Here is a 13,969-nt window from a genome sequence, read left to right on the forward strand (position 1 = left end):
TCCTTATATGTCTTTTATGTGTTGTCTTGTGTTACTGCCCGTCATTCAATATACCCTAACACATATGTATATATACACACAAATCTGCCCAGTCCACAGACACATGATCACATAGCCTATGAACCTGCCAGCACACAATGAGGTGCAAAACGCTCAAAAGACTTGCTCTTCCGAGTGATTGCCGCCTTGTAGTGCTGAAAGCGGTGTTGTTGTAGGTTCCTTTGTGTGAGCAGACCGATCATGATGGAAACCCTTCCATGACAATAATCTATTGCAGTGTTATTTTACCATGTGAGCTCGGAAGTAGCAGACTGGTATTTAAACATAGTGCTGGAGAAATTCACAAGCGATGGACAGGGTTTGTTTAGGAAGTTTTACCATTTAAAAATCTCAGGGAATGCTTTTTAATCATCTATAATGATATCGGGCCTGGAATCATGTACAACCCATTCGTATGAGAACAACAGGATTGTCTCACAGATCGATTGTGATTTTAAGAGGGCCGGTATTTTTCAGCTGTTTTAATGTGTAAATGACAGGTGCGTGTTTTGAAATATGAGTGAAGTGACGGAGCCGGGTGCTTTACCTCCCAGAGAGGGCCTACCACCGTCTCCCAACAACACCTCCTCTATACCCGGACACTACATCAACACATCGACCATCCTTACCCGGAACGAGAACCCGGACACTCAGCAACTACATATAATTGAAAACAGTTCGGATATAGGAGAATCCAACTCTCTACCTAATGGTGTCGATAACGTCTCAGATGTAGGTGAGTCGGAGTCTGACGTAGAGGAAATAGGGAACAATAGCCAGTTGTTAGACAGCTTTAATAAAAGGGAAATTGAGAATGGCGGTGTGTCTAAACGTTCTTTGGCATTCGAAGATCCGGCAGAGCCACGATACAATAAAAGTGCCACAATGGACCAGGAAGAAAGCATTGAAAAATCCAGACCCACACGTAAATATCTACAACGGAAAAGGTTGAAACTTCTAGTGAATAAAGTAATGGAGAAATTCAAAGCCAATGTCAAGAATCAAAGGCCCATTCGTCTGCACATGGACGTGAAACCCAAACAAGCCTGGGACTATGGTCCACTAACAACAGGTGCTTACAATGACATCCCGAAAGGAGACATGTTTTATACAATCCCGTATACAGAATGGACTATAGAGGGCCAGGTTAGTGCAGGGGAGATAGAGAAGGCCCTGGTTCACACTCTAGACGATTCAGTTGAGACCGTCGCTTCCCCCGAAAAAGGGGAAAGGCGGTTTAACTCGCCATCTACCGACAATATCACTGTGCTAGCCGACCCTTACATCTTAGATACAGATGAGGAAAATAATGTCGACGTGGAAGAAAATGTGAATGTACAAGACATTAAATCTAGAGCAACATCAGGTGCTGCGACTTCAATAGGGACCAATTCGTTAGCCCTAGACGTTGCTGCGACGGCCACAGAAGTTTCCTCACTGACAGGTCCCAGATCGACGTCTACACCGGTAGCAACGTCAGTCTCACAGATCCCATCGGCACCAGAAACTGTGACGTCGACATCGGTAGTTTTGACGTCATCCGCTGAAACTCCACTTCATTTTGTCACAATATCTACAGATACGGTTGTTGCTAAAAGCCCTTCACCAACTAAAGGGCTAGTTAAATCTTCAACAGTTGCGGCAAAGGTCTCTGACAAACTCGTACAACGTTCGGCACCAGCAGACGTAAACAAAGCCATTACGTTCATATCCGCAACCTACGAAAAGCCAAAACCCAATGTTACATTTGCCCGAAGCACCACGTCTATACCTACCAACGTCGCAAACCCAAACCACCCTGTTCCTCCGTCGAACGCCGTTCCGAACACCGAGTCCGCGTTACAGAGGGAGGACACTTGGGGATCACGTGCTCCGCTTCCTAGTCTAGCGTCGCACGACAGTATGAGATTTGGCGATGACAGTTCCGAGGTTTCTTCCTCCTCGCCTCAAAACAAACGAAAAATCATAGTGACTCTACCAGACATATCAATAGATGTCGAAGATCACAAAAAGGTGTTGCAAACCAAGATGACGCCAAACGAACCAAGGAACGCATTTCCTAGTGCAAAAGCTAGCAAATCGTTACCGAAGCATAGGCTAAAATCACCACCCAATTACACACTTGAGGGATCAGCCCGAACTCTGTCTCGGAAACAAAGTGACTTTCCTGCTCTTAAGATTACAGGATCAAACGAAGAGGCGTTGTCATCTAGCTTATTCCGTCTTGCCCCAGCAAACACAACGAAAAGTACCATCGAAATCGTTACATCAGAAAATGCCTCCGCCGGAAGTGATTCCGTCAGTTCACCGGAAGTGATCGAAACGATTCCTCATGTGACTCCTATGGTAGCTAGCATACCAAAATTACATACAGAAAATCCACTTTTATCTATAAAAGGAACAAATGTATCAAATTTTAACCCGGTAGGTGAGAGTGCAGCAGACAGCTCTTCATCAGAATCTGTGGACCTGACAAAGAACATGTTAGGAAACAGACTGAGTATTGTCATTGTAAACCGGAAGCGAGCGAAGGCGTGTCGACAACGTCATAAACGGAAGTCAGCACACGAGAGTGAACCAGAAATGAGAGTGTTTAGGAATAGGTCATCTTACAACAGAAAAAGCAGAGATATGGAGTTTACCGGTCCATTCATTGAGAGATCTAAGACCCTCGAGTTCCCATCCCTTACCCCCGGGAAAGTGTGGAACCCGGATCTGGAGGCGACAGCGATACGAACTAACCCAGAAAACCATAAAGGTAAGCATACAAATACCGGCAGGAAGAAATAAGGTAAAAAGACAGAAAAAACATAAAAGTAAACACAAAGGTAATGTTATAAGCCCGGACAAAGTCCGAGAAACACGAACAAATTATAACGAGGCATTTTTAGGTTTTAAAACCACGTAATGAAGGTAATAGGTGCTAGACTAACCTCGATAACTTTAAAGACAATAGTTAAAATGGCGCGTTAAACACAAATTCTTTCTACAATGCAGGAAATAACGTTCAAAGATCGTAAATTAACGTTACAATGGCAGTACAAATCGATCTTAGAGAACTTCACACGTAAGGCACTGAGGTAGATAAAAGACCACATGGTTACAAAAGACACGAATATGAAGTCACAAGTCGTAAGCTATTCAGGGGAGCAACTGTGCAACGTTTTGTAAAATAAGAGCATATACGAAAATCACGAAGATAAATTATAGTGTAAAAAACATGCAATACACAATGAATATCAGATTATGGAACCTATAGCAACAGAGGGAAAACTCACAATAAACACAAATGTAATAATAACCCCCTGATATAAAAAAAACCCCACCAACAATGGTATGACATCCCTGATGTAAACATCCCAAAGGTATGACATCCCTGACTTAAACAACCCAATCGTATGACATCCCCGACTTTAACAACCCAAAGGTATGACATCCCTGACTTTACCAACCCAAATGTATGACATCCCCGACTGTAACAACCCAAAGGTATGACATCCCCGACTGTAACAACCCAAAGGGATGACATCCCTGACTTAAACAACCCAAAGGAATGACATCCCTGACTTAAACAACCCAATCGTATGACATCCCCGACTTTAACAACCCAAAGGTATGACATCCCTGATGTAAACAGCCCAAAGGTATGACATCCCTGATGTAAACAGCCCAAAGGTATGACATCCCTGATGTACACAACCCAAAGGTATGACATCCCTGATGTACACAACCCAAAGGTATGACATACCTGATGTAAACAACCCAAAGGTATGACATACCTGATGTAAACAACCCAATCGTATGACATCCCCGACTTTAACAACCCAAAGGTATGACATCCCTGATGTAAACAACCCAAAGGTATGAGATCCCTGATGTAAACAACCCAAAGGAATGACATCCCTGATGTAAACAACCCAAAGGGATGACATCCCTGATGTACACAACCCAAAGGTATGACATCCCTGATGTAAACAACCCAAAGGAATGACATCCCTGATGTAAACAACCCAAAGGGATGACATCCCTGATGTACACAACCCAAAGGTATGACATGCCTGATGTAAACAACCCAAAGGTATGACATTCCTGATGTAAACAACCCAAAGGAATGACATCCCTGACTTAAACAACCCAATCGTATGACATCCCCGACTTTATCATCCCAAAGGTATGACATCCCTGATGTACACAACCCAAAGGTATGACATTCCTGATGTAAACAACCAAAAGATATGACATCCCTTATATAAACAACCCAAAGATATGACATTCCGTGACTTTAACAACCCAAAGGTATCACATTCCTGATCTAAACAACCCAAAGGTATGACATCCCCGACTTTAACATCCAAAGGTATGACATCCCCGATGGCACAATGTAAAACGTGACGACAGGAGAATAACGTACAAAAACAGAGGCAAACACCTGATAAATTAAAACGACTGCATTTATAAACAATCAGCTGTTCACAGAAGTTCAAAATCTCGTAAGCCACAGCATAAAAACGAATCACACAGAATAGAAAAAAGTGAGATTATTTTGAATGGTCATTGTAATTCATTTGAACTATACATCCCCACTTTGCAGATATCACCTCATACGCTTGTTCTTGTGATTGTTCCGATAATCGTACACATGCATAGCTACTACACAGTGCTGTAATGATACTATATACAAGCACTGCCCACAACATGAACAATTATGGGGTATACAAAGTCAACTAGACAAAATTGTTTATCTGTGACAAAGGTATTTAAACCAAAATAGTTTAGTAAACGTAGCTGACATGAACTCAGACATTCTAATTTCATACCGAATATGCCTTCAACACAAGAAGCTCGACATCTCTTTCTAGATAATGAAGCATTTCAAATTTCAGGGCGAAGTGTTTGAAAGAAATGTGCTAAGATACAGAAAAATCGATCGAGCACAATCTCTGTACATTAGGTTTCAGGGGGGCAATTTTAAAATAGAAGTTCTTCGACTCGTATATACGTTATTGAAGATCCAATCTGGGTACTTTTGACATGCACAAAGGCAGGCTTACAGGAAATAGTTTAAGTAACGCGTGAGATAAGGTGTCTATCTAACCCATTAGGTGCGAGAGTAGCTTTAAATGACTTGATATTCAGTATCACTGTAACTCTATCTCCTGTGTGGCAGTTACCAATAGGCTAGTTTGCAGAAAGGACTATTTGTTGTAGAAAACTTAACAACTGAAAAGTCAAAACAACAACAAAAATAGGTTGTTGTGTAAAATTACACCGTTAAATACTCACTTGTATACAAAGTATATCAGTACATTTAGGATTACATAACTGCCTTAGATAATGTTTAGTTTTGTAACTATGACAAAAAAGCATTACGGAAGGGTTGTTGTACAAAGTTGTCGTAATAACCTAATTGCATACTCTAATTTTATTACCGTGATTAATGTTTTTGTGATAAATGTTTAACGACCCATCGACTACTGCCGTTAAACATAAACAAAACAAAGCAAACTTCACGAAAATATAATTATTTTTCTGAATGATGTTTGCGAACTATATGAAAGGACATATAACATGCATTAGCTCCATACATTGATCATTATTGCGTGTCGTTGATGATCACGTGAGAGATTCAACAGATAGGACAATCATTCAAATAAAACATTTACGAGAAAGAACCAAGGACTCGTTGAACATTAAAGCTGCTTAGATTAAAACGAACTCGGACGATGCTGAACCATTTCTCATTTCTCAATGGCATAATATAGGCCACATGCGGCAGGCTATTCTCTAGAATCTACATTTGTGATTTTTTTTAAAATTATTGATGCAATGCTAGTAATGTCATTCAATTGAGTGATTTAATAGGATATGATATGTAACATGAACAAAGGTTAACATGTTTATGTAACGACAAACAGCCTAATGTATGAAATTTATCAGGAGTTTTTAGATGTACTAATGCATTACCTTCACTGATTCTATAGCCGAACACGTAAATTAAAGACAGAATACAGCACAATGGCTTCTTTTATTTGGAACTATCTTTGATATCATAGATGTACGTAGAGGTGGTATATAATTGAGAAAGTATGTACCACAGGTGTGAGATAGACATGTCATATATATAAAGGCAAATAGTAGAATGGTTTATGCATGGTAAGTAGCATGCATGCATTTCCGCAACTGGACCACAACTATTATAGTAGTAACCACATATGGGGCAGGAAATCATTACCATATTCGAATCGCATGATTTCACATTCAGTGTTTCGTTTGAGATAAATCTCGGTTCCTGCACCTAACGTTTTGTATGGAGTTGGAGAAGCTAGTGAGAGAAGCACGGGTAAGATATGTATTCGTCAGGAAAATGGGTAGACCATTGACAAGGGGGGCAAAATGATGGATAGACCATTAAAAGGTGACAGGAGATTCAGTAGAATAGAAAACGAACCAAAAAGATATACAAAATATTCACAGGAAACATATGAAAGGACGAGCTTACTATGAACAAGCGGCTGCAATGAAAATGCATTGAATATTCAGTGGAAAGTAGAATACTTATAGCTGGTAGGTGATTGGAAAGAATATTTAAAGAGATGTGGACTGTCTTTTTAATATTTATAGGTATAAATGTATGAAAAGATATTTACATACAGCAACTGATGTGTAGAATACTAAACGGGACAAATAGATGGGTGTAAAAATGGTAGAATATGAAAATGGTGTTGATGACTCTCGTAATTCATATATAGACTCCCATCTCTACATCTGTTCTTCCAAAGGGAACCGTCTGTAGTGTCTTTACACTTCTTATCTGTTAACCATTACACCACTCTTCCATATCTCTACTTTAGAACCCACTACGCTATTTCCCTATCGATATCATCAAAAAATCTCCTTCAACCTCTTCTAGCAATCCTTAAAATACAATCCGAAACCCCTAAAATATGTCTAAATTATTCCTCCATCCCAGTATCAAACCATGTATCCCGCCACTCTAACTATCAAACAGCGCCAATCACGTGTGAGAAATCCTCCGTTGGATATTCGATAAGAGGGACTATAATACACCTACAGGATTGGCTTTATTCCTCCTTTAGATAGATTGTATATTCATTATATAAGTATATACATTGAGGCCTCCCGGCTGTGTGGAGATGGGCGACTGATAGCTTATGAACTGACCTTGTTGACCTTGGACGCTTACGGTGAAGTTGTTACACTACTGGCAATACAGACGTGTGAACACGGTAGACAAGGACGATGGAAACGGATAATTCAAATTCATAAAAACTAATAAAAATGTATTTTGCTTGGCACGACCTCCAAAGAACACAGACAAGCATGCACATCAGGCAACAAGTAATGAAAATTATTCAAACGATGGCCTTGTTCTTCCTTTATACACGATAAACTGTTTTAGCATCAGTACTAGTATGTACCAGTTTTGGTGCACGAATACTGCTGTGTTCTTGGAGTGACAGGCTAATACTCACTTTGATAATGGAAGATGACTATCTGCCATTTACTGGGTAGTATATTTTATAAAATAATGTTCTCGCATAGTGTAGAAATAATCATTTACTTTAATTCAATTTTCTAATATTAATGTTACATAACAATATACTCTATTCAATTTGATGTACAAGTATTTATGTGATATATACATAATAATGTACTCTGTTTAATGACATGTACTTGTATTAACTATACATACAAATGTACTCCGCTTTATGGGATATGCTTGAATGTAATATACAAAAAAAATATGAAATGTACTAGTATTCAGAATACAAAATAACGTACTCCGTTTAATAGATTATTCTAGTATTAATTATACTATAAATATCCATTTATTGGATGTACTGGAATGAAATATTCAAAATAATAAGTTTTTTAAAGATGCGTTTAATGGCATGTACTAGTATTTAATATGCATAAAATGATGAGAAGTAGAATGTAAAATATCAAATAATAAAATAATTTTAATTGAATGTACTTGTATGTAGTGTATATGATTATGTACTTAATGGAAAGAAAAACAATCTTTAAAAACGGGCGACTAATTATTATCTTTTATATAAAATAATTTGTAAGTAAGACGCTTACCGTATGTAAACTAAATTCGCATTATACCCCATACACCCTATCATGTTTATATTACATTGAGAGTGATCTATTGAACACGTTACCTAACGGTTGGGTTTGAAATATCTCCTTTTTTTGTCGGTTCTTTCAGGTATTATTATCAATAATCTTACATGTTTTAATACCCTCAGAGCTAACCTTTTGTCAATCAATTCAATAAAATATCGGACCATATACAGAATCAACAATTTTTAATGACTTTCGCGAGGAGCTGAATACATGTATGTTCTATTGTTAAAACATTATCCGCAGTGTTAAAACCCACTTGGTGTTTGTATTCAACTATTCGATATTGTACAGTGGTGTAGTATGAATTCAATTTCATGTTATTGTCAGATATTTTTATTTAGCAAACATACCCGTTACTTGCAATTATAAGTCAATATGTGGGGTGTGTCTGAGAGCGTGGGCCAGTATATGAACAGACCTTACATCGTGTATAACAGCAGTAAACAATGTAAGCTTATATTATGATGAATGTGAAACTATTTATTTACTGTTTTTACAGCATTAAACATGAAAATAAATTCAAAATGACTGTGCCTTAGACTAACAAAAAACCAACGAATAGGAAGTAACAATTTCGTATGTACAGATTTTATACATGCCGACCCGAACACATTATATTATGTAACCTAAATTGAAACGATATCATTTCATATTAAATATTGATCAGATGTTTCAAAGCAATTCGTTCAAAACTTCGTCTGTACACATGAATAATTTTATACCTCCATTATATTAAGTAATCTGACATTTATCAGATATATTTGTCCCAACATATCATTAAATTCCCATTCTCTGTCAACAGTGCTAAGATGTTTGGCATTATGATTTTTCCTAATACCATGTTATCCAATTTTCTGTTACATATTGAATGTTCTTCCTATTGGCAATGCGATTTATTCCATTAACCGATTTGTTTCGCGGTACTACATATTGATAATGCCATAAATTTACAGAATACAATTACGTAAGATTTTATGACATATGATACCGTAAATTTCACGTAAATTATTCCATCATCAGATTCAAATTCGTCATTAATCATTACATGTAACGTGTAAGAGGCCTCCAGATGTCCTGGTCTGATAGCACTTGAGTGACGTCTGGCAGGACAACCGACTGTTCATCCAGGCAGCAGGAATTAGAATCATGCATGCGTACGTACACCAACAGGTGTCGTGTTTCGTGAATATTAACCCGGAGAGGTTGTAATAGTTTGAGACGTTTATGACATACTAGTTAGGAATATATCCAAGTAAAGCTGGCGATCATCTCAAAATTAATCCCAGTATCGAACAACAGCTACCTTACAATATGTAGGCAAGACAATTAAACCCATACGATCCAATCTAAAATACTCTCAGATCTTGAAGCCTTTACACAATAATGCTAGTGCTAAGTTTATCTGTGTTTGTCCTCAAATGGTTACATACATGCAGTATGATTTTGGGCATTTTCTACTAACACCAGTCTATGTGATTTTATATATACCCCAGGTGAAAATTACCCCTAAACAAATTTGAAAGGAGTTTGTTTTCCATTCAAATTTTCAAGTTTTATTCGAACTTTAGGCCATTGGCCCATCAGTATACAATACATGTTATACACAAATCATGGACAATGTACAGATAATGAAGACAATCATATTCCCATATAATACCCTTAATTTGTTTTCCTCATAGATGAATTTTCCTAGTATACACAATTCTTTAATATTATGGACACGCAATAACTGAACGGCTTTAAACACAGATGGTTTTTTTTCCAATAATAGCTTTTGATAAAACGTGATCTGAGATTTTGGAATTTAGAACAGACTAATAAAAAATGAAATTCGTCCTCTACTTCAGAGGGGAGTTACACTGTTTACAATATCTACGTTCTCTAGGTATATTATTATACCTTCCAACTTCTACAGCCAAAAAATGTGTAGATGTACGGCTTCGAGTTAAACAAATGCGATATTTCATTGGTATATATTTTGTGAGGTAAAATTGTAATGATTCTCCGAAATCAATTATATTTTTTATACAATAAACATTTTGGAGAGTTTTCCATTGAGGCCCTAAGGGATTGTATGCCTTGATCAAAAATTCTTTGTTTTATCAATGGTAATAACACATTTTGCTGAGAAATACATGGATTTAACCAAACATCATTAAGACCTAGATTATTCAATTCATCTCTAACTGCTGTAGCCCAGTTGAAATCATTTTTACTAAAACATTTTAATAATAATCTATATGAAGTGGAAATGATACAATTTTAAGATTTTAATATCTTAAACCAATATTTTATCATTCTAATTTTTCTCATACAAACTAGAGGTAATCGTCCCAATTCAAGATATACCATGTTGTTATTGGCCGATTTCTTTTCTCTTAGTAATTTCTTACAAAAATGTAAATGTACACGTTCAATCTCTGGAGCTTTGTGCATACACCAAATTTCACTTGCAAAAAAAGGATACTGCTTAAATATGTATCGAAAAGGTGTAGCATAGTTTTTACATTTAAGTTTAATGATGAACACTTTGAAAATAGTGCAAACATAGCTTTTCGTCCTTGGACAGCTAATTGTTTTTGGATAGAAGTGAATTTATTATTGTAATTTAGAATAACACCTAGATAAGTGAATTAATCCACACATTCGACTTTACTTCCTTTGTAATTCCATTTTTCATCATTATGTAATCTTCCCCCTTTTCTAAAAACTACAATTTTTTTTTTTCTTTTTTTTTCCGTTTTTACAGTTAAACTCCTTTTTGTAGAGTATTCAATCTGTAGACAAGACAATTACACCCATACGATCCCACCTAAAATACTCTCAGATCTTGAAACCTTTACTCAATAATGCTAACGCTAAGTTTATCTGTGTTTGTCCTCAATTGATTACATACGTGCAGCATGATTTTGGGCATGTTCTACTAACACCAGGCTATGTGATTTTATATATATACCCCAGGTCTAAATTACCCCTAAACAAATTTGAAAGGAGTTTGTTTTCCATTGAAAAGTGTCTTTTTGGCTTTGTTGATACACTTGTAAGGTGTCTGTAAGTAAACCACGGTCTGACATACCCAGGGTTAAGCGAGGGTTTCTAATGTTCTGGTGATTTATCACTTAGGTGTGACCCGATAGGTAAAGTATTAATGTTCTGTAGAATTTTAGCTTTATACCATCAAGTAGGTATACTAGTAGTGTTCAGGGAGGGGGTTAACTTACAGTTATTTGGATGGAATACTTTTAGTTTAGTTGTTATGTCTACATTTGATCACAAGTAAAACACTTATCCTAAATCCGCCGTTTTTAATTTAAAAAGCATTTAGAGTTTTTGTCCATGTCACATCAGATTATGCAAATCAGTCGCTCTTGACAAGAAGGAATCAGTTTGTTTATACACCTGCACTTGTCTTAAATAATAGGTTGTGTTTTAACCAAAGTCGCTTCTTAAAGTAGGTAAATATGTAAACTGCTTTGTAAGGAAGCACCATGGGGTGGTGATCGAGGTGCGTGTTTGGGCTTTGTGGGACGACCTTAAGCAGTAATGGACCAGAGGTCCTCCTAACGTGGGAAGTTTACTATACACAATGAACAGTCAACACCTTGTTTGTCTAACAATCTCTATTTTAATCACACATTTTTTGTTTATTGAATCGGTCAAATAATGTGTATTTGAATAGTTAACCTTATACACACATGTTTATAAATATAAGGTGAAAGAATACCTGCCATAACATTTAGCTGTTAATGGGTTTAAATGTTAAATATTTAACGCAAAGTTAAAGTCCTAAGTGGAAACATTTAGATGTATCAAGGTGCCGTTCTTTTTTTCCTCACCTTCAAAAGGGGACTTTAGTGATCGAGATGCTGACATTGTAATGGGTTCAGCTATACTTATTTAAAACATTGCCAATGCAACTTGAGTTCTTTGTTTTAAGGACCAGGGGTAAAAATAATTGGCGTGCGATATTGACAGTAGATACACATTACAGACGATACTAACGATTTGAGAGTAAGCTCATAGTAAGAGAGGGTATAATTATTTCAGGATAAAATTATTGTTCAAGAAAGGACGTCATTCTTCAACAGTAGACAACTATGTTAAAGATGGTATCCTATTTTGTGCAGTTCCTGTGATATCGTTAGCTACGGGGAGGATATTTCCATCGACCATAAACAAAACAAAACTAACAATACTTGAAATAAATTAAGTCTGACAAGTCACATCAACAAAAACGTGACCTAATCTGATATTATGTTTGGATCGTGTTGTTCATCTTAATACAGTTTACAACACAGAAAGTAACGTTGTCGGAATAATGGTACTAAATACATTTACCAGCACAATACAAAAGACGATTGATTACATATTTTCGAGTAGTTCCTGGTGCTAGACATTCTAGTTTTGATCTATATTCTTATGGTTTGATCATTATCAAATACATTGATACCCCGTTGATGTATTAAGTGGGGCTGTCGTGATAATGATTACAAGTAGCACCGCGAGGAGTCCTAATTAGATGTGTATCAAACATGTGCACCTTTTATAGAGCTTTTCCTTAATTTATATTTGGATTAAGTTTACAATGACTATATAACGAAAATATAAGCCAGTTTGTATCTCTACCATTGTTTGTATGGCACTTACTCTTCGTTCAGAGAATATCTTCACGACAAGACAAATACTTGTAAAAATTGTTTGAAGTATGTATAACTGTTACGCACGTTTCCTGTCCGATGTTTGTGATACTTTGTTGTAATGAAGTTATATCCCTCTTTTTAAATTCAAATTGATGTATAGAAAACTAAATGAATCTCAATAGCATGCAACATTTGTATCCTAGAAAATGTTACCTTTATTGAGCTGTATTAAGCATTATTAATTAGTAACTCAATTTTAACCAGTACTTCTCTGCCGTCATATTATCAAGGGGTTTTATTCAACTTCCCTTCTGTTTTAAAAGCAGTAGACCAATTATGACTTTTACGTTTTTGGCCCCATACCGCCGTTGGGCCTTAGAAGGTCGAAACAGCGGTATGGTGCAGCATAACACATTTTTGGTAAAATGTATCTACTATTTGTAGTATTATATACTGTATCTACTATTTGTAGTATTATAAACTGTATCTACTATTTGTAGTATTATATACAGTTTATAATACTACAAATAGAAGATACAGTTTGTAAAACTACAAACAGTAGATACAGTTTATAATACTATTTGAAGTATTATAAACTGCATCTACTGTTTGTAGTTTTACAAACTCTATCTACTATTTGTAGTATTATAATCTACTATTTGAAGTATTATAATCTGTATCTACTGTTTGTAGTTTTACAAACTGTATCTTCTATTTGTAGTATTATAAACTGTTTCTACTATTTGTAGTATTATAAATTGTATCTACTATTTGTGGTATAATTAACTGGATCTACTATTTGTAGTAATATAAACTGTATCGACTATTTGTAGCATTATAAACTGTATCTACTATATTATAAACTGTATCTGCTATTTGTAGTATTATAAACTGTTTCTACTATTTGTAGTATTATATACTGTATCTACTATTTGTGGTATAATTAACTGTATCTACTATTTGTAGGATTATAAACTGTATCTACTATATTATAAACTGTATCTACTATTTGTAGTATTATAAGCTGTATCTACTATTTGAAGTATTATAAACTGTATCTACTGTTTGTAGTTTTACAAACTGTATCTACTATTTGTAGTATTATAAACTGTATCTACTATTTGTAGTATTATAAA

At 36.0% G+C, this 13,969-nt stretch overlaps 1 protein-coding gene across 1 annotated transcript in view; it reads left to right on the forward strand.

The window, feature by feature from the left end:
- The first annotated feature begins 274 nt into the window (after positions 1 to 274).
- LOC110440422 overlaps positions 275 to 13,969 on the forward strand; it is a 22,176-nt gene continuing 8,481 nt past the window's right edge. The window contains exon 1 of the mRNA XM_021483492.1: positions 275 to 2,797. Coding sequence (XP_021339167.1) covers positions 556 to 2,797 — 2,242 coding nt within the window. The 5' untranslated portion in view covers positions 275 to 555. The remainder of the gene's footprint in view (positions 2,798 to 13,969) is intronic.

This window comes from Mizuhopecten yessoensis, unplaced genomic scaffold, assembly GCF_002113885.1.
Source record: "Mizuhopecten yessoensis strain PY_sf001 unplaced genomic scaffold, ASM211388v2 scaffold11181, whole genome shotgun sequence".
Classification (NCBI taxonomy): Eukaryota; Metazoa; Mollusca; class Bivalvia; order Pectinida; family Pectinidae; genus Mizuhopecten; species Mizuhopecten yessoensis.